We start from the raw sequence: 20,465 nt of genomic DNA, 5'->3' as shown, positions 1-20,465 counted from the left end.
TAACGATGAGGCACAATATTGAATGAACAACCGAGTTTAAAGTTTATATGCTCAGAAGGAGTTTCGAGTTCACTGTCCAGTGTTTTTATTGTGTTCGGGCCGTCAGGTGAGTGCTGAGAAATTAAATCACCTTCCATCCAATCCCCAGTGCTTGAAGCCGGGCGATCTGGAGTCAGGCACCACCGCAACAGTTATCAACTTTTCTCCTCTGCACCAGAGCGATCTTTTTCCATCTCCGCAAGACTTGGCGTCAGTGTAAAGGTGCAGGGCAATTTTGTGCTGGAAACCCTTGATCGCCGAGTCCAAAGCAGAGCCAGCACCCAAATGTGATTTCCAGGCAATTGGATCTCGCCGGATTCAAATGCGAGAATGGAAGGGTATCAAACCGTCCCGTTTCTTTCCCACTTTCATGGGCATATTTTTTCTTATGCATGTTATAGGTGCCGTGGTAGAATTGACCATATTCCAAGTTAGCTTCATGTGTAATAAACTACCTTTGACCAGAGTCGAGTCCGCGCCCTGTTCATTTTAAATGTCAGGACTACTCGGTTTCAATTGAATTGTGTAGCAGGTAATATATTTCCAGAAAAGTATTGCTTACTTGCTAAGCCTTTCTTGCTGAAATATCACTTTTGAACGCATGTCATGGGATTTAGTTTGCACAAAATACCCGAGGAAAATATTCGCAATAAAACATGCAATTTTCTGAACATTTAAGATGAGGTATTTTGCCCTTTGAAACATATCTCCCAACTTTTAATGGCCAAAGACACAGAACACTGTAATGATGAACATCTTTAGTTTTATTCATGTATAGTTGCTCAGACACGTGTATATACAAAACAGATGTATAGAGTATCCACATGGCAGAAGACCATAGGTTTGTTTCTTTCTCTTATAAGCATGTCAAAAAAGCACTCTTCAATAAGTGCAAAGAATCTGCATTTCAAGCGGTTCTTGAGCAGGGCAGTACAGGCACAGGACAACAATGGCTGGACTCTAATATCCAGACGCACAAACAATGAGTGACTCTGACGGAGTGTCAAGAGTAAGCATCTAAAACAGATTTAGCAGACTCCATGAGTAACCTTCAGCATGCCAGCATTTATTAAACTGTACAGACAATGGCAGCAACGCTATTGTAAGAAGATTCGTCACGCACCAGAACAGTTTGGGGGCTAATGCATGGGAAAAACTCGGAGTTGCCAAATAGAACAGATTTACCCATTCACCGCTCAATGAAGGCTTGGATGAAAGCAGGGAACAGCTGATCTACGTGGAGTGAATAAAAGGGGAGTGGATTAATTTCTATGCTTCTAAATTTATAGAACCATTTCCATTCCACATTGCAAGGTGGGTCAGTAAAGTGTGACTGGTTGTTGACAGGTATAGTGCACCCCTACTTCTGTCCCTGGAAGGAGCCGCTTCCACACAAAGAGGGAGAAAAACAGGAGACAAAATTTACAAAACTATACCGGACAAACTTTCTTTTTCTTACTCGAGTCCATGCGCATGCCACAATGATGCTGGCAAGATCTTTCCATAAAATATTCGCTTCATTTCTGGGGCAGGAAAAAATAATCAGGAACACCAATGAATCGACTTTCAGAACCAACATGCCTCTTCACACATGGCTTCGCGATCAGAAATCCACATCACCTGATAAACATTTAGGACCAATACGTTGAATGTCAAGTCAGGTTTTTTTTTGCTCCCTTCTGTTCATTGAGAATAAGCAATTTGCAGGCTGCACCCAGTTCTGTGCTTCCAGCTGTCTATAGCATTTGCACAATTCGTGTAAGCCACTATCAGTACTGTTGAAGCACATCTTCCGTTCCAACATAGATCTGTTTGCTTAAACTGTTCAATCAAATCCAGAAATTCTATTGTATTCAATTATAAAAGATGTAAGAATTGGAATTAATACTTTATCAAACACTATTTACAACATAGGTTGCTAATAATACAGAATTTAAACAATGTATTTTTCCTATTGCCCTCCAATAAAAGGTACAAATCAATGGACTAAGCTAACACTACTGTTATAGACTATTACAGGATACACAGTATCCACTCAACAGACTGATCCTTATTTCCCTGCTTTAAAAAAGGCAACTAAAAACAAACAAGCAAAAAGTTGTAGGTCTCAAATGTCCTCAATAACATCAGGGGTGTCCAGTTTATGTTAGAATCCTCCAAGTATGTAATAGTAATGGTTTCATATTGAGTCTATTCATTATCAAAATATCTTGGCAATGGCTTGCCTAAACAGCCAGAAGTTAATTGGTCAAATAATAAAGTGTAGCTTACAGCTGACAGGAAAAAAAAATGCAATCGTTACATCACTATTACAGAGTTGGATTGCAATCCAGTTTTACAGGAAATAAAAATGATGCGGTGTTTTACATTCTCAGTTCATTAGCTTTTCACTTGTAGAATATGGTGTTAAAATAAATTGCAAACTGTTATGTTATTCACAATGCCTATCCTTATTCACATGAAAACTATCCATATTACAAACGAAACCAGCATTTCTAATCTACCTTTATATTTGTGTTTCTCACATGGTTCAGCATGAAGCTCATAGCCTATTGCAAAATGCACCACTCTTCAGTTCTGTGGTGATTCCCAAATTTTTCAAAGGCTATTTAAAGTATACGCATCTCCTACAAAAATGCAAAGCCCTGCTAAGAGCCCATGAAACAGGACATGTGTGGAAAGTACAAAATATTACAGACCATATTAGCTACTGCACAAGCACAGGAACTCTCTCTTCAGACACATGTTCAATTATAAGTCCCAAGAGGGATGGGGTTATATCTATTTGTAATATCTCCCCTAAAGTTCTGACACGGTGACTCAATGCCTTGCGTGATCATCTTACGGTATTGAGTGATAACGTATAAATATTGCATGGAGGACTAAAACCCTCTTGGGCTTCTGCTCAAAATTCTTATTCTTCAGTCACTGCATCTGCCACTGCTGTTTCTCATCTGCACTTGGATGACAAGAGCCAAACCACCTAAGGGTACTTTGAAAGAAGAAATGCACAGGAAAATAAGAATCATTAGTCTCAAAATATAATTTGGCATTTTTGCAGGAGTTTATCAGTTTGGACACATCATCCCTCTTAAATCGCTCTTTACTCTCCGGACAGAAAATAAATCTTATGCCTGGATTAAACGGAATGTCCCCCTCTTCAACAGTGCAGTTACAGAATTCGCGATGTTTCCTGATCCAGCCATGCTGTGTCAGAGGTTCCTTGTATCTTTGAGCACTACAATGTTGAAAGCATCAAGAAAAGGAATAGTACAGTCGCCAAAAGTAGCGGGGATATCCTGGATGTTTGAGCATCATTCTCACCTCGCGATGGCTCAGCTTCATGGATGGTGTCGTCTATTTAGACAGAACAAAGAGAGAAAGCAATGCTGTTACAGCAAAAGCCAACTGAAAGAATGCTCCTCAGTACCTTAGTCGCAATTACAGGTCAGCTAAGCTCCTTGGCCAAACACATTTCATCGTCACACTGGCAATTCGCCTTCTAACCACCGACAAAGCACTTCAAATTTCTTGGTTTTTTTAAACTTGAAAATCTTTCATGGTATTTAACGAAAAACAAATGCAAATCAAAAGCAGTGGCTGGGAGGAGGCAATAAGGAGCTTCAATTACTTCAGGTAAAGCAATATTTCAGCTTACAAGCCAGATATTTAATGCCAAGGAGCTAACTAATTTCTGTATAGTTTGCTCAACAAATTAAAAAATAAATGATTTCATGCACCACATCCACTGTTGGCTTTCTCATCAAATTATTTAGAATTATTTTAAAATTGGCTATTGCGTATGCTGCTGACAGAATGGAATCACACACCTAACATGGAGGATTTTACATTAAATTTATTCCAACGAATTGAAGCAATTGAAACTAGTTGAATTCAATGTTTATGATTTTGTTTGCATTAATAGATATTCAAACTGCATGAGAAAACCAACAGAGTATCTCACTGAGTTGCTGCTAATATGATCACAATGACCTTTCTTTGTACCTAGACAGAAACTGGCAACAGCTGAATGGCACAGTGAGTGTATTTCTTCATCAAACTTGATTTGTAAATGAGCAACTAATATAAATATTCTCCATTGGTTGCATAGAAGACAACATCTGTATTACTGGCTGTAAATTCTTCCAAAATCTGTTTTCATTGCTGTCTCTGGAAGTAGAAGCCACAAATGTGGGGTAAGATCTATTTTCTGCTTTTGTCTCAGGCTTGGAAAGATAATAGCTCCAGGACGAGGAGGGACAATCCCATATTTGCTTATGATTTGTCAACAAAAAAATGTCAACAGGAGAAACTTCAGTTACATGAATTTTCCTTACTTGGCAAATGGAATCTTTGTCTCAGTTACCAGCCTGTGCAATCTTTTGTAAGGTGGTATTTTCCATTTGAACAACAGCAAATGACACTGAGTCTGGGAAAGTCTCTATTAATTTTAAATCTTGCCTTATCTAGGTGAGGCCATTGCCAAAACTTAACAGACCCAAAAGATGATTTCCTCTGGTTAACATTTCTACATATTAGCAAAATATTAAACATTTTCCATTGAATGCTTTTAATAATATTTTGAGATTTAACTAACAGGCATTTCTTTTCACAATAGCATTTGTTGTGCTATCAATCTCAGTTAATCCACTGTATTACCTTACCAAGGACGATCTTTTCAACAGATTGACAGATGGAATAACCTGAAACTCAGAGCTTTCATGTAGAAATCTCTGAATTTGTGAACTTAATTGTCATTTTATACTTTCTGTATATATTTAGTATTCTATGGATTACATTTCTAATTTAATCCTTTCAGTACGTAACATGTTGGCATGTTTGTTTTTAACTAAAACCTTCAAAAACTTGACCCACTCTAATAACAGTGCAGCATAAATTGTCCTTTGCTAAATATTCAGTATTTACAAATCCTGTCTTCACCAAGATCCACTGATTTTTCTAAGCACCAGATCATTTTCCAAACTGACTTTCAACCCTATAATGCCTTCATTCCCCAGTATTTGTTATCAGCTTCCAACTTCCCTATCACATCATACAATTATTCTTTATTCCTCATTTTCTCCAATCTCCTGTCAAATGTAGATCCTTCACTTATGTTCCCCTCATTTTCTTTAACTTTCAGCGTCAGTCTGTCCCACTACTTTACTCTCTGCTGTTAATGCCACACTAAAAACCTGTACTTTTATTCATGTCTTTACTCTCTTCTCCCCAAATATCTTTAACATCCCAGTTGATTTCCGCCTCTCATTCCAGCATGTGCTCAGAGATGTTTGGCTACATGATTAAAACTGGAAGTAGCTGCGTGGTAATAACAATAATAGCCACCTCCATTCAGATAAGGATTGTATGAGATTACAGAATTTGCAAGAACTCCTCAACATTGGCTTAATATTGGGACTAATGATAAATTTGAATCCCGAGTCCCTCACTGATGTACATTCAGAACACAAAATTCCACTTTCCTCTTTTAGCTCTGAGATTATTTAACACTGCAGCTTTTTGTTAAATTAAAGTGGACTTTCTTCACCAACTGTGGGGAAATGCACTGCACCTGGTGCCCAGGTTAGGTTTTTCCATGTGGTGTGAGGTACTGTTTTACTTGAAACACATGATTCTTCTGTGCTTTGATGAGTGACTGCAGTTTTTGGGTTGACTCACATCTTTGGGTGAGCAGGAGGCCACCTTCTTGGGAGGAAGAGACATTCATAAATGGAACATGAAACTCCACTGAAAGCACCAATCCTTTTGATCGTGTACCTTGAATTTAGTAAAGGGAGTTACATCTTTGCCACTTTGGTTAGAAGAATTGAAGGACACAATTGTCACAAAAGAGAAGACAAGAGAACTAAAATTTAAAAAATCAAGATAAATTTTAGCTCAATTTTTTAAAGTCAAAAGGACTGTGCAGGTTCTAGGATAAAGTTGCACATGCTGACTTAGCTGATATCTGATGACAACTGGAAGAGTAATAATTAGCTCAAGCTTTGGTGTCAAGGGAAGAAGCTGGGAAAAGTGTAAAAAGATGGGCTGGGCTTATTGCTCCTGATCCTTACTAGAAGGTGCACCTGTGTGAAATGGCTGAGAACAATTTCCAATTTCAGTTTCCAAGTGCAAGCTGGAGGAACAGCACCTCATTTTCCGTCTTGGAACCTTGCAGCCTAACGGCATGAACATTGAATTCTCCCACTTTAGGTAATCCCCACAAACTCCTCTCCCCTCCCACCTCCCCCCCCCCCCATGCTTCTTCTCTTCCTCCCTTTCCTAGCCTTCCTCTCTTCTTACCTTCTACCCATCCCCGAGCAATCTGCTCTCCCCTCCTCCCCGCACCTCCCTATCATTCTCTCTTACCTGCATCTACCTATCACCACCTTGTGCCCACCCAGCCTCCCCTCTTTTGTCCACCTATCACTGCTCTGCTTTTTCCTCTTATATATTTGGCTTCCCCTTTTCCTATTTTCAGTCCTGAAGAAGGGTCCTGACCCGAAACGTTGACCGCCTGCTTCTCTCCACGGATGCTGCCTAGCCTGCTGGGTTCCTTCAACATCATCGTATTTTTCAAGTTGGCTGAGAACAAGTTCGATTTGGATATCATATCCAACATTGGCACTGACTATGTAGAATCACTTAGCCAAGGCAATAAAGCGGCTTATGGTACCAGTAGAAATAAATCTACGTGGAAGAATGAAACACTATTGAAGTGCACAAGAGGTAAGACAATTAAGAGAATAATAATTGGATTTAGAAGGAAACAAATTGTGCTCAAGTCAGCCATCTCAATGATGTTCTTTAAATATACCAACAGGTTCTGGTGAGGTCCACCAAGAAATGTAAAAATGTGGGATTGGGTGAAAATTGTTACTTTTTGATAGTTTTGTGTTCATTTAGATGTTTGCATTCCTCACAGATCTTCAAATCAAACTGTCCAACAATCCTTTACTCAGGAGACACAAAAGACTGCAGATGCAGGAAACTGGAGCAAAAAACAAGCTGCTGGAGGAACTCAGCTGGTCAGGAGGCAAAGGGATAGTTGATGTTTTCAGGTCCTTTTCACCCAGGACCTAATATCACTAATGTAAAAGACAGAGCCTGTCTTTAGTAGTGTTGTAGTGAGTTTACCTCCAAGTCATAAGGTTGTGCGTTCAAGGCTCAATAGGGGGGATTGAACAGAAAATCTGGGTTGACACTACAGTGGGGTACTGAGTGACTGTGGCACAAAAGATGATATCTTTCATGTGTGATGTTAAACCGATACCTGATCTTATATGATGAATGTAAATGATACTCAGGAATGATTCAAACAAAATTGTGCAATGTCTTTTGGTATCTAGGTCACATTTTTTCCATAAACAAGCACTCAAAGATAATCTAGTTATCTGTTTCCTTGATATTGGTGTGATCCAGCCGTGCACTAACTCTCAGTCACATCTTCTACATTACTGATACAGGCACAATGGGCCAAAATGTGCTGTAAATATCATACAATCTGAAAACAGCGACAATGCATCAAAACATGGTTTATTGGCTGCACTGAGCTCTGGAACACCCCAGTCTTGAACAACCCCATGTCAATATAATTTCTTTCTCATGGAGTGCAGTGCAGAATATGATCCCATCAATCTGGGTTGAATCCAAAACCTGATTCCAGAAGTGAAAGGCGTATTGAATCCACTGTGCCACTCAGTCCCTCAAAATAATGAAATTGACATCATTTCTTCATGTTAGGGTTGCTAAAATATTGACAGCAGCAGACAGCAAACAAAACCAAATATACTCAGAGACATAAATGTTGGTGGCGGACTTTAATGAAAAGGACAACATTAAAAATACAAGGACACATAAATATGCTCCAGACAGATCTATTTCTGTTCAAGGCAGTGATGCAGGCAGATAGAAGCCTGGATTCGACCAAAGTGAGGGACCAGATGTCACAATGTGACAATATTTTCAGCTGTCATGGACACATTTCTTAGAGTGCATGAAAACTGGAACCCCAATCAATTTTGAAACAACCCGCCTCCCTCCCACATACCAATTAAAAAAAATTAGTTTCATGCTTTTGTTTTCATAGATCGTTAGTCCATTTTATTGGAATGCTGAACAAATCAACTTCCTTATTAAACAATTTTTATATTAGCTTCTTTTCTGTGAAGCAAATGCAATATGACAGTTAAAAGACAGCAAAAGCATTCTACCTGCTGGATATCCCACCTCAATACACTTGTATCAAGGAGAATATCCAGCACTGCACAGAATAAAAATCTGGCACACCATGCAAGAGTTATTGCATTGTCTTGTTGCAATAAATAGAGAAGAAAGTTATCAAAAAAAGGGGAAGGAGGGGAACAAGCTTTCAACACTGAACCCATGCAGGGCATGCAAACTGTGAAGGAGGGACAATTAAGAAAAGGGGGTGGGGTGGGGGACAGACGAACTGGTTAAAAGATTCTCTAAGCATACTAACCTGCTGGTTCTAATGAACTGTCTACTCTGTCGTTAGCACCGAAAACACTTTCATGTACACCTACAGTTTTCGAACAGCTGTCTATAACAAAAATAGAAATAATAGCCAAATATGTTAGTGTGACATTTTTTTAATTTCCCTGCTTTTTTATTCTTTCTCTTTTTTTAAAAAAATTGTTCCACGTTGTTTATTGCTGAACTTGTCCATTTGTTTCAACCATGGTAAACTTTCAGAAACAACAAGTTAGCAACTGCCATAAAAGCTCAGTGAAGAAATGTAAGAAAAAAATATGATGGAAAAAACACAGAAGATGCTATGTACAGAACAGATACCACACAGGATATACACAATAAGAAAGAAAAGTTTTACCAGTGCTTACAATAAAGCATGCGCTAAAGCCACTCTTGCAAGCCTGCTAAAGAAACTTACTTGATTGTCGCACGAGGACTTTCAATTTTAAACAAGTCTTCTTTCCATTATCTGGGATAGCCGAAGCTGTGAAGTGGAAATAGAAACAATTTTAGGATTTTGTACAGAAGTAAATAAAGCATCTACTTTCCCTCTTTAATTTATTATAGGTTAAAACATGTTTAAGATCAGTAATTGCAACTGACACGACAGTGAAGTGCTCTGGCTTTAGAAAAGGCTTCAAGATGTTGAAAGTGAAATTTTACAGCACATTGGTAAAGACAGTGCGTTCATTGACTGGGATTACTTAACAATGTTTATCAGTTCTGTGGCATTTGAGGCTTTGGAAAGAATAACTTGGAATGCTTTGAGGTCTAAACCACAAATTTGATTATCTTGAAACAAAGTTGAAGCAAAAGGTTCTGTGGTGAAATTGGTTCTTAAGCTTTGATTTCTTCCCACCATCTAAACACTTAAAAATATGTAGCAACTTTTTTTTTGAAGCTCCCACCAGATCACACAACCAAGAGCTGCTGCCTCTATTACTAAATGAAAGCACCACAACTTGCTATTAGGGTAAAGTACTTGAGGTTAGTGTTTACTGACAGGAAATGACCACTTTCCTGTGGGTTCTGCTAACCCTGTGTAACAAGAGGTGTTGCTTAAGTCTAAGGGACTGTTTAATTGTCCACAGGAAATCCAGTAAAAGAGAACAGGGGCAGGTTAAACAAGACATAATATTCTCAACATCTCTCACTGCTTAACCCATCAAGCGGCAATAACAGGACCAACTACCGGTACTTACCCATGTTTCAGCTTGGAGCCTGGCCTGATTCGTGGAGTGGCTTGCCAATTGCCAAGCCAGCCACCTTCCAACTGCGCACAAGTGAGCCATACTGCTTGGTGATATAATCCCCCTGCCTTGGTGTTGTTGGATAGCCCTCACTATTCAGCAGCAGAGCTCTGTCAATATTTCTAGCACAACGGGACCATTGAGTGGCAGGAGGCTTTTTGCTGGGCAAGAGCAACCAGAGCCATTCCTTGGGAATCTGTGTGGTCAGTGGGAGTGGAAGCGAGATGGGAGAGTGGTGGTGGGAGTGAACTTTGTAAACGTTGTGCACTCACATAATTGTTTGCCTAAAATGCCAGCCAACCATGCAGGAATATTCTAGGCAAATAATTAAATGAAATCAGAAGCTGTCCCTAAATGTTTGCTTAAATATTTTCTGTACTTCTGCTCCCTTCTGGAGAATGAACAAGGAAAGTCCAGCAAAACAACTCAGCTGTATCCTTTTTTTGAGGCAGATGGTGGATACTAAACCACATCCCATCTCAAACCATCGTGGCTGAAAAATGTCAATCAGCTATAAAACAGAGGAATTCTGCTGTCAGCATGGACAAGGGCCAGTTATTTGCTCTTTCCTGTATGCTGATGACCAGTGAGGGGCACAGAGTGGCTCATCCCGCCAAAATCAGTCAGGAGTTCAACAAGGATTGCTCAGGTTTCCTGATCAGCATGCATAGTAGCCACAGGCATTGGTGAGCAGCAGGCAGTTGTCGGGTCCAACATTCTACCCCATTCACAATTAAAACAAGAACAAAATAGTGCAGGGTGCTGGAAATCTGCAATAAAAAGAAAAAGTGCTGAAACACTCAAGATCAATGGCCTCAGATGTTAGTCTGGCTTCTCTCCTCCTATGCATTCAGCCCAAACTGCTGTTTGTTTCCAGCATTTTCAAGTTGGTGTTGGCAATTATATAAAAGGCTCAGCTGTTGGCTACTTCATTGGATCAGTTTTTAAAAAAATTAAAAAGATATATCTTCATACAACGTAACAAAGTAATTATTTACACAGACATTTTCATGTGAATTTTGCAAATCTGGCTCTGTGCAAAAAGATCATTGCTGTTTAACCTGAAGGCTGTTCTGTTATCTTTAAACTGTTCATTTATCTGCAAGCAGTGAAACACTTCCAAAAGTCTTACTGAAGAGAAAGGAAACAATGGAGCAGCACATCTAGGCTGTGCAAGGAAAGAGTGAGGGTATTAGAAATGAGAAAAGGCAGATAGATGTAAAAGTAAATGTACAAGGAGAAAACTAAAGCTTATATAAAGGGATGAGATGGTACTGTTATGGACCAGCTACAGATGGAAAGAGATATAAGCAAGCAGAACTAGCCCAGCTATACATACAAGATGAAAACAGTTAATAAGATGCAGTGAGATCACTTGCAGTTTTTGACCAATCAAGACTTAGAATGAACTAAGTTTCTTATACTTTCAAACAGCAAGTAAGCATGGATTAAAAATATCCACAAAGGGTTTTTGCACAACAGTGCCTAAACTAAACATTAGCCATTTGTATGATGCCACAGTGGGCTGTGTTTAAAAGAATGCTCCCGATGTGAGAATGGATCAATCAGCCTTTGTTGGGCTCCGTTCCCTATTAATTTGCTCAGTGGAGAGATCAGACCTTGCACAGAAAGGAACTCAACCTGCCAATACAGAGTTTAGCCCTGAAAGATAATAACTGATGAAAGCTTTACCCTGAACTCTACAGCTATCTTATGTTCCCTTTCTCACTAGAAAGCTTAACGATGCCGGACATGACCTTAAGGATTTCTTCCAATTTATCACTGGCTAGCCAATTATAATTTCACAGCTACAATTGTCTTTTTAAAAGAAAGTATGAAACAGTTCCAGAGTCAGTGGAAATTCATGAGCTTGGTTCAAACCTGCATTTAGCAACATAAATTTATTTCTATTCAATTTGCAAGTCACCCAGGGCCCTATTAGCCAAGCAAAATGAGTAGAAACAATGAGTGTGAAGTTCATAACTTGCAGTTTTGAGTTCAAAGTCATTTTGATGGCAATATTATTACATAAAGCTGGTGGTAACCTGTCTCTCACTTGGAAACTCGTGAGCGTTTACACACATTGTCGAGCATCCAGTGGGAGCTTCCACGAGATAGAGCAAATTTAAGTTTCACACAATGTCAGCTGTTTGGGTATTGTCAGAAACACAGTGAAAGCTGGCATGTTTCCAGAAAGACATGCACTACAGGTGTAATTAGATGGAGACTGTTATTACCATTCCCAGGCTCAAACAATGAGGACGGCAATAACAATTATGAAAACTGCAAGAGTTCAAAACCTCACGTATCCATGACAGTTCACCAAAGTTGGCATTGATACTCATCTCCATCTTGGCACACTGAAAGTTAGTAACCCCTAACCCACTCAAAAGTCCCCCGCTACACATACAAGCTGTGGTTTTATTCAACACAAGTAACTGGCCATCTGCCAAAATAATACAAGTCACACAGGCAATTTTAAACTAGCTTCAGTTAGTGAGAGTTTCCACTGTGAATTGTGACTGGTGTGAAAATGACATTGTTCAGACTGGCAGTTTGACTGTGCTGTAATATTACATAGTTGCATGTCACAATCCTCAATTAGTATTCACAGGTATTAAATGCTCTTGTTGCAATTTGAAAGAAGGCAGCAGTGAACAATACAAACTGATGGCATACTCTCATCTCAATCTAGAGCTTACAGCTGTCATTCTTGAATGTAATCATACAGATTATAATAACACAAGAAAGAGAAGCAGTGGTTATATCATCAAGGTTGCTCCGTCATTTGATAGGATAACACCTGTCCTGCATTTCAAATCCACCTTCCCGGGCTATCCTTGACCTCTGATTCCCTTCGTGCCTGTAAATCCATCAATCTCAGTTTTGAATCATCTCAATGACTGAGAATCCACAGTCTCCTAAATGTAGAGAAGTCCATAGATTTACAACCCTCTCCATTGAAAAAAAAATTCTCCACATCCTACTCCTAAATAGTCAACTCCTTATCCTAAGATGACGTCCCCTCATTTTGGATTCCCCAGCCACAGGACACACATTCTGGGCATTTTTTTTCTCAAAATCATTTCTCATTCTTCTAAACTCCAATGAATATTGGCCAAATTTATAGGAAAGTTCTGTCAGGCTCAAGCAAAAAACAAGAATGAAATGCACAACTGAAAGTTAACAGTCAATTATTCAAAGTTAATAATTTGCTGCTATAATTCTTCAAAGAATGTCCAGTTTTTGATTGAATTTTGCCTCATTCACAGACTGTCATGTCCATTTCAATTCCATGGTTCTCCATTCTCAAATACATTGACCTCAAGAACTTGGCTCTCATCTAAAAATCCCTGTATGACCTCCTATCATCTTTCCACACATTCAGGCTCTTCATATTCCAGGTTTCAACAATTTTGCTCTTCGTCCAGTCTAATATATAATTGGGTCTGCAAAGCAATCCAAAATGTGAGCCTTGCTTTTGCTCTCAAATGCTGGTTGTCCTGCTATATGTCTCAAGGTCTTTCAGAATGACGATCGCACACAGGATTTTCACCTTGAGAGTCAATGCTTGTAGTCAGTTTATGTTTTAAGTCTTTTTCAGCTGTTCTGAAACATCCTGACCTCATGAAAGCTGCTATAAAAATGCAAGTCTTTCTTTTACATTAACTCAAAAACCAAAATCAATATGTCATATGCACCATATCACCTGATAGGCTGTAAAAGGTTAACATGTACAGAGTACATGCAGCAATAATTGCAGTAATTTATACCAGTAACTCTAAAGCACCTGCCATCCCTTTCTATTGTAGAGATGAACATCATTGTACTTTCTCCTCATCCACTCACAAACTAATGTGTAATACCTCACTGCAGAGTGCACAGAAGCTAAACCTACAAAGTATGTGTATCAATAACACGGCTTTAAAAAAAAGCATCTGCTCCGTGACTGTATTTTTCTTGTTGATCATAAACCAAAAGTCAATTTATAAAATAACCAACTTGACCAAAAACTGTGAAGCAGCTTAAAAGTTTCCTTTAGTGTGCAATGTTGTAGTGTACAATTATATTGGATAGCAATTAATGCATAATAATGCTGTTTTCTTTTGCTCTCTCCAAATGCAATGCGACTAATTTTAGTGCTAGAACGTGTGACTTAATGCTGGAGGGTGGGTTATCCTCATCTTATTTACAAACAAAATAATTATCATTCAAGGTATTATTTGAAAGGAGGATAATTGAAGCACAAGGACCAACAGGTCTGAGAACCCATAATGACTTCAAAGTCCACCCAAACCCAACAGGACTGACCTCACTGCTAACATGTGGGTATCAAAACTGGTGGGAGGTTAAGCCACTGCTGGGGACCACAATACAGTCCCCAGTAGAGGTGAAGTGGGGCCAGGGCATTGGCAAAGGTGTGGAAAACCTCTGGACTGGAGTGGTTGCTGAATGGGAGGAAGCACAGGACATCACTCCTGTTCCTCCCGATCTATGAAATGCCTTTAAAAGTTGAAAGGAAATGAATATCCTTTGAGCTACCCTTCAAGTGAAACCTAGTTCTCTATTCTGGTGGTTTGGTTGGACAAAATAAATCCCTTGGTGTTTTTTTGAAGAAATGGAAGCTATTCTGATGAATGTTTCCTCTACCCACATGACCAAAGAAAAATCACATTGTGCCATTCATCTCATTTGTGCAAAATAAGGTTTACAACGTGCTCACATAATAGCAGACAATTCATTGTGCATAATATTGATACATTTCTTAAAGTAGCAGCAATGTGCTTTATTAATTCTCACTTACCTTGAGATTCAATTGGCAATGGTCAAGGGTAGTACTTATTACCTATCCCTCATTGTCCTGAGACCATCACAATTTAAACACACAGAGTGAATCTGGACTCATGTACGGCAATGTGGATAAGGCAGGTAGGGTCATTTTGTTGAAGGACAGTAACAAACCAAATTGAAAGCTACAGGCTTGCTGTAAAAGCCCACAGTTATTTTATTAACCCACAAATCATTGGAATTCAGTTTCAGAACTCAATGTGAAATATGGAATAAGAGACCTTTGTCTATTTTTTGCCCGCTGGTTTCCGTCTTGTAATAATATTAAGCTTTTCTTTTAACTCTAATTTGAAGTAAATCAGGTCATGAGCTGAACTGTCACCCTTTTCTGCTCTTATATGCCCAAATTCCCAAATTTAGGCAAGGGAAGAAATAATTAGTAAATTGACTATTGCACAGCATTCATTTATCTCAGAATTAATTTGCTAACGGAATAAAAGAATAAAACAACACTCAAGTTTGATGACACATTCTTTCCATATTAACTTAGAGAAGTATTTTGATAAGGGGGAAAAAATGCTTAAATCCCTATTTTTGATGAAGACTTCTCGATCAAAATGTTGACCATGTTCCTCTCCTCACTGATGCCTGCCAGCATTCTGTTTTTGTTTAAACCTGTATGTTCATTAGACCAGTTACTGGCCTGAATCATACTCAAGCAGACCCAAGCCTTCATCATGTCCCCCACCTGGACCCAATGTCAGACTCAGACTGATCCCACAGTCAGACTCTTGCAGCCACATCACTAAGCTTTGCTGCTGTAGAGTTGCCCACTTCTAATGACTAGGACTTGGGTAGCAAAACCCAAGGCCCTGCCCTTGAACCACCCTGATGCCCTTCTGAAAGCTCAAACCGTCAAAGTTTTTATAACTATCTCCAAATATCCCTAATGATCAGAGACATTTAGACACCATTGAACTACATTTATGTAATTAAAAATTATATTGTTTGAGTATTTTTAAATTTCATTATAAATAATGGAAAAAAAATGTAACCTTCACTTTATTAATGATCAGTGAGCCCGTTCCTATGAATGGGCTGTGTTGGATATACAGAGCATAATCAATCCCTGTGCCTCAGAATGATCCAGAACAGCCCTAGACAGTGGTGACAATGGCATCTGATCTCCAGCTCGTTCAGCATCCCCATATCGTGACGTGTAGTTGTGAACTTGCCAACCCATAGAGGACAAAGCCAAAGGCAAGTATGATGTGGCCCACGGCTATAGCTGCAGATAGTTCATGAGTCACACACAATAATGCATTATGGGACCTGCTTTAGTACTACCCAGTCTCAGAGCTCACTGCCTTGTTCCTGTTCACAGCAGCACAACTGAGTATGCTAGATCCTTCCCATCTCTCACAGGAAATATCATCAAGGATGTCAGAGCTTCTGTAAGAGCTGCATTTATGAATAAAGGACTAGACAGCTCTGAAAATGTAACAACAAAACTTTTTTTTTCCACATTTATAGAAATTACCTAGAGACTTCATTCAACAAATTTCATAAAAGGGCACTTGGTTTGATTCATTAGTTTCAGTGGATTAAGTGATAAAGGGCATTCACTACAATCTACTTCTAGAGCAATTCCATTACTGTTTATTTACATAATACTTCTTATGTAAAACTATAAAAATATTGCTAGATGTCACAATTGAACCATTATATTTTGTCACATCGCCATTATGGATATTGGTTTAAATCCTGTTTCACAATTCCTAATCTAAACTGAACTAAACTAGGAGTCACATATCAGTTAACCTCATGCTGGGATGACATTTCTAAATCACCTCATTCACATGGCTCACAACAGGAAGTACTGCCTACTGTGGTCTAATCTGTGAATTGGTATTAGTTTCTATAATGGCACAAAACCAACCAAACCTCAAGCATTAAATGGCACATCACTAAATCAAATGGCTGCAACACATTAAAAAATGTCTGTGTCTCTTTGCAGCTCCCTCTGCTCAGGAAAGGTCTGATGCAAGCTATTGAATAACTATGCTGAAAATGCATACAAGAGCTTGAAAGGAGAGCAATCAGAGCAGCCCTTGCCATCAAACTAGTCCTTTCAAGACATACAGATGATGGTTTATCTCAAACTCAGGTGCTGACCTGCTGTGCCTATGCACAGTGGGGGGGGGGCCAGAAATCAAAGAGAAAGATTTGGGGGTGGGTGGAGATGTGGAATGCAGGTTAGTGGTAACAAATACTCCAACTTATAAAAGTAGCCTCTTCAAAAAGTGGAAAGGGTAAGGGAGCAACCTCTCGCACTGCAGATGCAAATAGGAGACATTCCTTTCATTAGAAAAGGCACCTATGGCATGAGTACTTGCAAAATGAGCCACCCCAAGTGGTCCTGGATTGATCGCAAGTCCTGAGCTTCCTGCTGGGGAAGATTCAACCCACACTGCTGAAGAAATTTCTTCCAGAGTACTTGAGCAGAAGTTTAAGGAAAGGAATGTTTGTAGCATCAGCTTGCTCAAGTTGAAGTGATAAAGGGAAATTCTGAGCCAGGTGGGTTTTGAGAGGGGTACTGATGGTGGACAGGAATGCTGCACAGATTTAAATCTCCTCAATGCACCTCATGGGATCCAGGCTTCAATCAAAGTAGGTTGCAAATAGGTTGACTCAGGTGCACACAAAGTCAAAACAGTTAAGCTCTACAGTGGGCATCAGTGGCAGAGGGGAAACAAGCAGCTAAAGTGATAAAGGGGGCAATCACCTGAGATGTCCCATAAATAGAGGGAAAAAAACTGATTTCTTAAAATTGATTTAACAAATGATTTTCTATAAATAGGTCAATCTGAAATAAGGATAATTTCCATTGCAGAATTTACTTCTAAATTCAACATGGCAAAATTTGTGTAAATCAGCATGGCCTCTTACTGGAGGGAATAATGACCCAAGTCATAATCATTGCACAAAAAAGCAAGTAAACTGGCCCTGGAATACCTCATTAGGCAGATGTTAAATGACCAGGAAGAATCCAAGCATGTAGTGGCTGCTGCAAATGGACCTCTTTGCTAAATATTCCATACTCTCAATTCCCCATAGTGTGAAATGTGAACTAACCAACAAATGGCCAGTGTGCTCTATTGCTCAGGAGGGGAAGGAAGACACAGCTGTGCAATGGAATATAAATAACAAAATATTCATCAGTTATTCATTATGCAGTTCTATAGTTGAAACTTGTGGTAAAATATTGTTGGCAGTTATGTTTGTGGGAAGTGTCAGTAAATGCATATCTTCCCTAATATCAAGGCAGTCCAACCAAGGGAAATTCATCATTAAAAAAACATGGAATTTTCAATGCTTGCTATGAATTAGGAGAATGACTGGGAAAAATAAAATATACACAAACTAAAATAATTGCTTCAGGGTCTTTATGTCTATCATCTGTTATTTACTGTAGTTTGAAAGAAAAGAAATAGCTCCAAGGGATAGATCATCATCTACGTGTATTTTTTTTAAAAAATCAGATATACTAATTTAGAGCTCAATGCCATAAGAAATAGGCCATTTTCACAATATAATTCCCTTTGTTTACTAACATTCATCAAGTGTCTCAAGGCCTGGTTGCAGATGTAAAGCACTTGAAAAGTCTTCCTGTATTGTACAGTGGTACCCATTTGATGTCCATGCCCCTTACACAAGGGTGAACAAAACACATCTTAGATCGACTGCTTTTCAACTGGCTGAATGGGTAATTTTCCTTTCAAACCTGAAAGCCTGGACTGCCAAAATTAAGAAATATTGCCTCAATTTGATTTTATCCCACACGAGTTTTGTTGATTAACTAGTTTCTTTTGCTCGAATGAATTACACCAGCTCCTGTCTTTGCCATCTAATTTTATCAGAGACTCAACAAATCATCTTTATTGTGATGTCTTGCACTGAACTGGAACACTGAAGTAAAATTGGGTTTTTGTTAAATGAATTGCCAGAACAGTTAATCTTTATCTAAGCACTATAATAACTATTTTGTTTACCGTGGCAGTTAAGAATGTTTTTAGCATTGCATTTGGCAGCCAGCACGTGTTAATATATTAAAAAGATGGCAAAATTACTTGCCATTAATATGAACCCATTTATTTTGGATAACACTGAAATAAATGTACGTGGAAGGCCCAATCAAAGCACAGGTTGCAGCTTTAAGGTCACCTTGCCTGTGTCCAGGTCCACTGCTACCCAGACTAACGATGAACTCCTGCAACACTTACGCTTCTCTGAAGGAGGCATTGACTGCATTTAGTGAATCAGTTTATCAATGGGTAAACTTTCAATAGGAGAGTGCTACAGCACAATTTTGAAAGTGCTTTGACAATGTAAATTGCACCAATTTAAATAGAGAATTTTCTTATTCTGTTAAAGTTTATTGGAAATGGGTTAGTGTTTTTTTCCTTCCCAACAGTTGTTTACAATGAATGTCTGAATCTGCACAGATCAATCTTCACAGCTCTGTACTTAACCTTCATAACTCAGCTGCTGCGCTTAACAGAGAGTTTCTTTGACAGACAGCCTAGGGAAAGGCAGAAACAAAAGGTGTTCTGGGCAGCTTTATTCCTCCCTACTTTAAGCTGAGGTGAGATTTAGCAGGACTAACTAGCACCTCTGAGAATTCAAGTGGAAGAATTTCTTCCACTTCAAACCAACACAATACTTCTAAGACCTGCTATAATTTCCCAGGGCACATAGCTACAGCACACTTCCAAAGAAATGACTAGCTCCCACATTTATTTTATAGAAAGATTAAATCTGTTATGATCTTTTTCTTTATTTTCTGTCAAAAACCATGTACTTTTCTATAACCTACCACTACTTGCTATCACCAAATGCACATTTAATTTCAGTAAAATAAAAACTTTGCTTCAGTCATTCACATACTTCATTTCCTCCAGTGACCATAACCTTTTGTTCTATGAGCCTCAGTTATTAAATTAGTAAGAGAATTCCCACATGGCTTTCACTTCTGAAATACAATAAAAGTACAAGACTACATCCACCAATTTAAAAAAATCATAATGAATATCAAAAACCTTTAAAATAAAGGTTTCCACAACTGCCAGATATTTGGTAGCTAAGTGTCTCTTTTCCCTATTCCCTTTAATGGTTCCCATGGTTCCTAGTCTGACTACTCACAGGGACATTTCAAATATCCAGACACTCGCACTTGATCTTCTCAGTAAAGGATAAGACTAAATGTTATTGTTCTTTCGCTCAACACCCAAGCAACAGGGCTTTAGGGTTACCTGTGGGGTATCTGGCAGAACTGTGGTGCTAGGAACAAAATACAAACAACTATACAAGTGACAAAGTTGTCTGACTCCACATGGAGTTTAACCTTCTCTGGCATTTAAAATTGCAAGCTCTTTAAAGGGGTTGACTAGACTTCCTCTGCGATTCCAGTCAATCATTTGCCCTGCGGTGCTATGGCAGCACAGGAACATTCCATGGTACCATTCTATAGCAAAGTTCAGAATTGTCACAGGGGCCACCTCATGTTGACTTAATTTTGTGGCTGCCTATTTATTTGCAAATTTTGATGTTTGGACACAAAATCTCACAAGGACACAAGTCAGCTCTCTTAAATTGACTTCCTGTTGGGGGCTGAGGGCAAATACATATATGCAGTCTGCTTTATTTAACTAAAGTGAAAGTGCTTAGTTATCCATTATAAACATCCAATAGTTGATCCCAGTGCCTGAAACGGTCAACTCCTATAGAAGAAGCTACTAATCCAAATGCACAATCATTTTTAAAAGTTATTGCAAAAATCTGTTTGTTGAGACTTCTTACTGTTGTGATCTCAGCTTCAGTGCAATCAATGTACGA

The 20,465-nt window shown here is 38.9% G+C and overlaps 1 protein-coding gene across 5 annotated transcripts in view; it reads right to left on the bottom strand.

The window, feature by feature from the left end:
- Positions 1–781: 781 nt before the first annotated feature.
- The window catches only part of efna5b (ephrin-A5b), a 170,606-nt gene continuing 150,922 nt past the window's right edge, over positions 782–20,465 (bottom strand). For 4 of the 5 annotated variants that reach the window (XM_052020520.1, XM_052020522.1, XM_052020521.1 and 1 more), the window contains 3 exons: positions 8,951–9,016; positions 8,522–8,602; positions 782–3,396 (listed from right to left, as the gene is read on the bottom strand). In XM_052020520.1, the coding sequence (XP_051876480.1) occupies positions 3,278–3,396; positions 8,522–8,602; positions 8,951–9,016 (266 nt within the window). In that variant the 3' untranslated portion in view covers positions 782–3,277. The remainder of the gene's footprint in view (positions 3,397–8,521; positions 8,603–8,950; positions 9,017–20,465) is intronic. The other variant, XM_052020523.1, reaches the window with a different exon arrangement.

Source organism: Pristis pectinata, chromosome 7 (genome assembly GCF_009764475.1).
Source record: "Pristis pectinata isolate sPriPec2 chromosome 7, sPriPec2.1.pri, whole genome shotgun sequence".
In the NCBI taxonomy this organism is placed as follows: domain Eukaryota; kingdom Metazoa; phylum Chordata; class Chondrichthyes; order Rhinopristiformes; family Pristidae; genus Pristis; species Pristis pectinata.
Note: the sequence above shows the minus strand (reverse complement) of the source record. Positions and strands in the feature narration are given on the sequence as shown.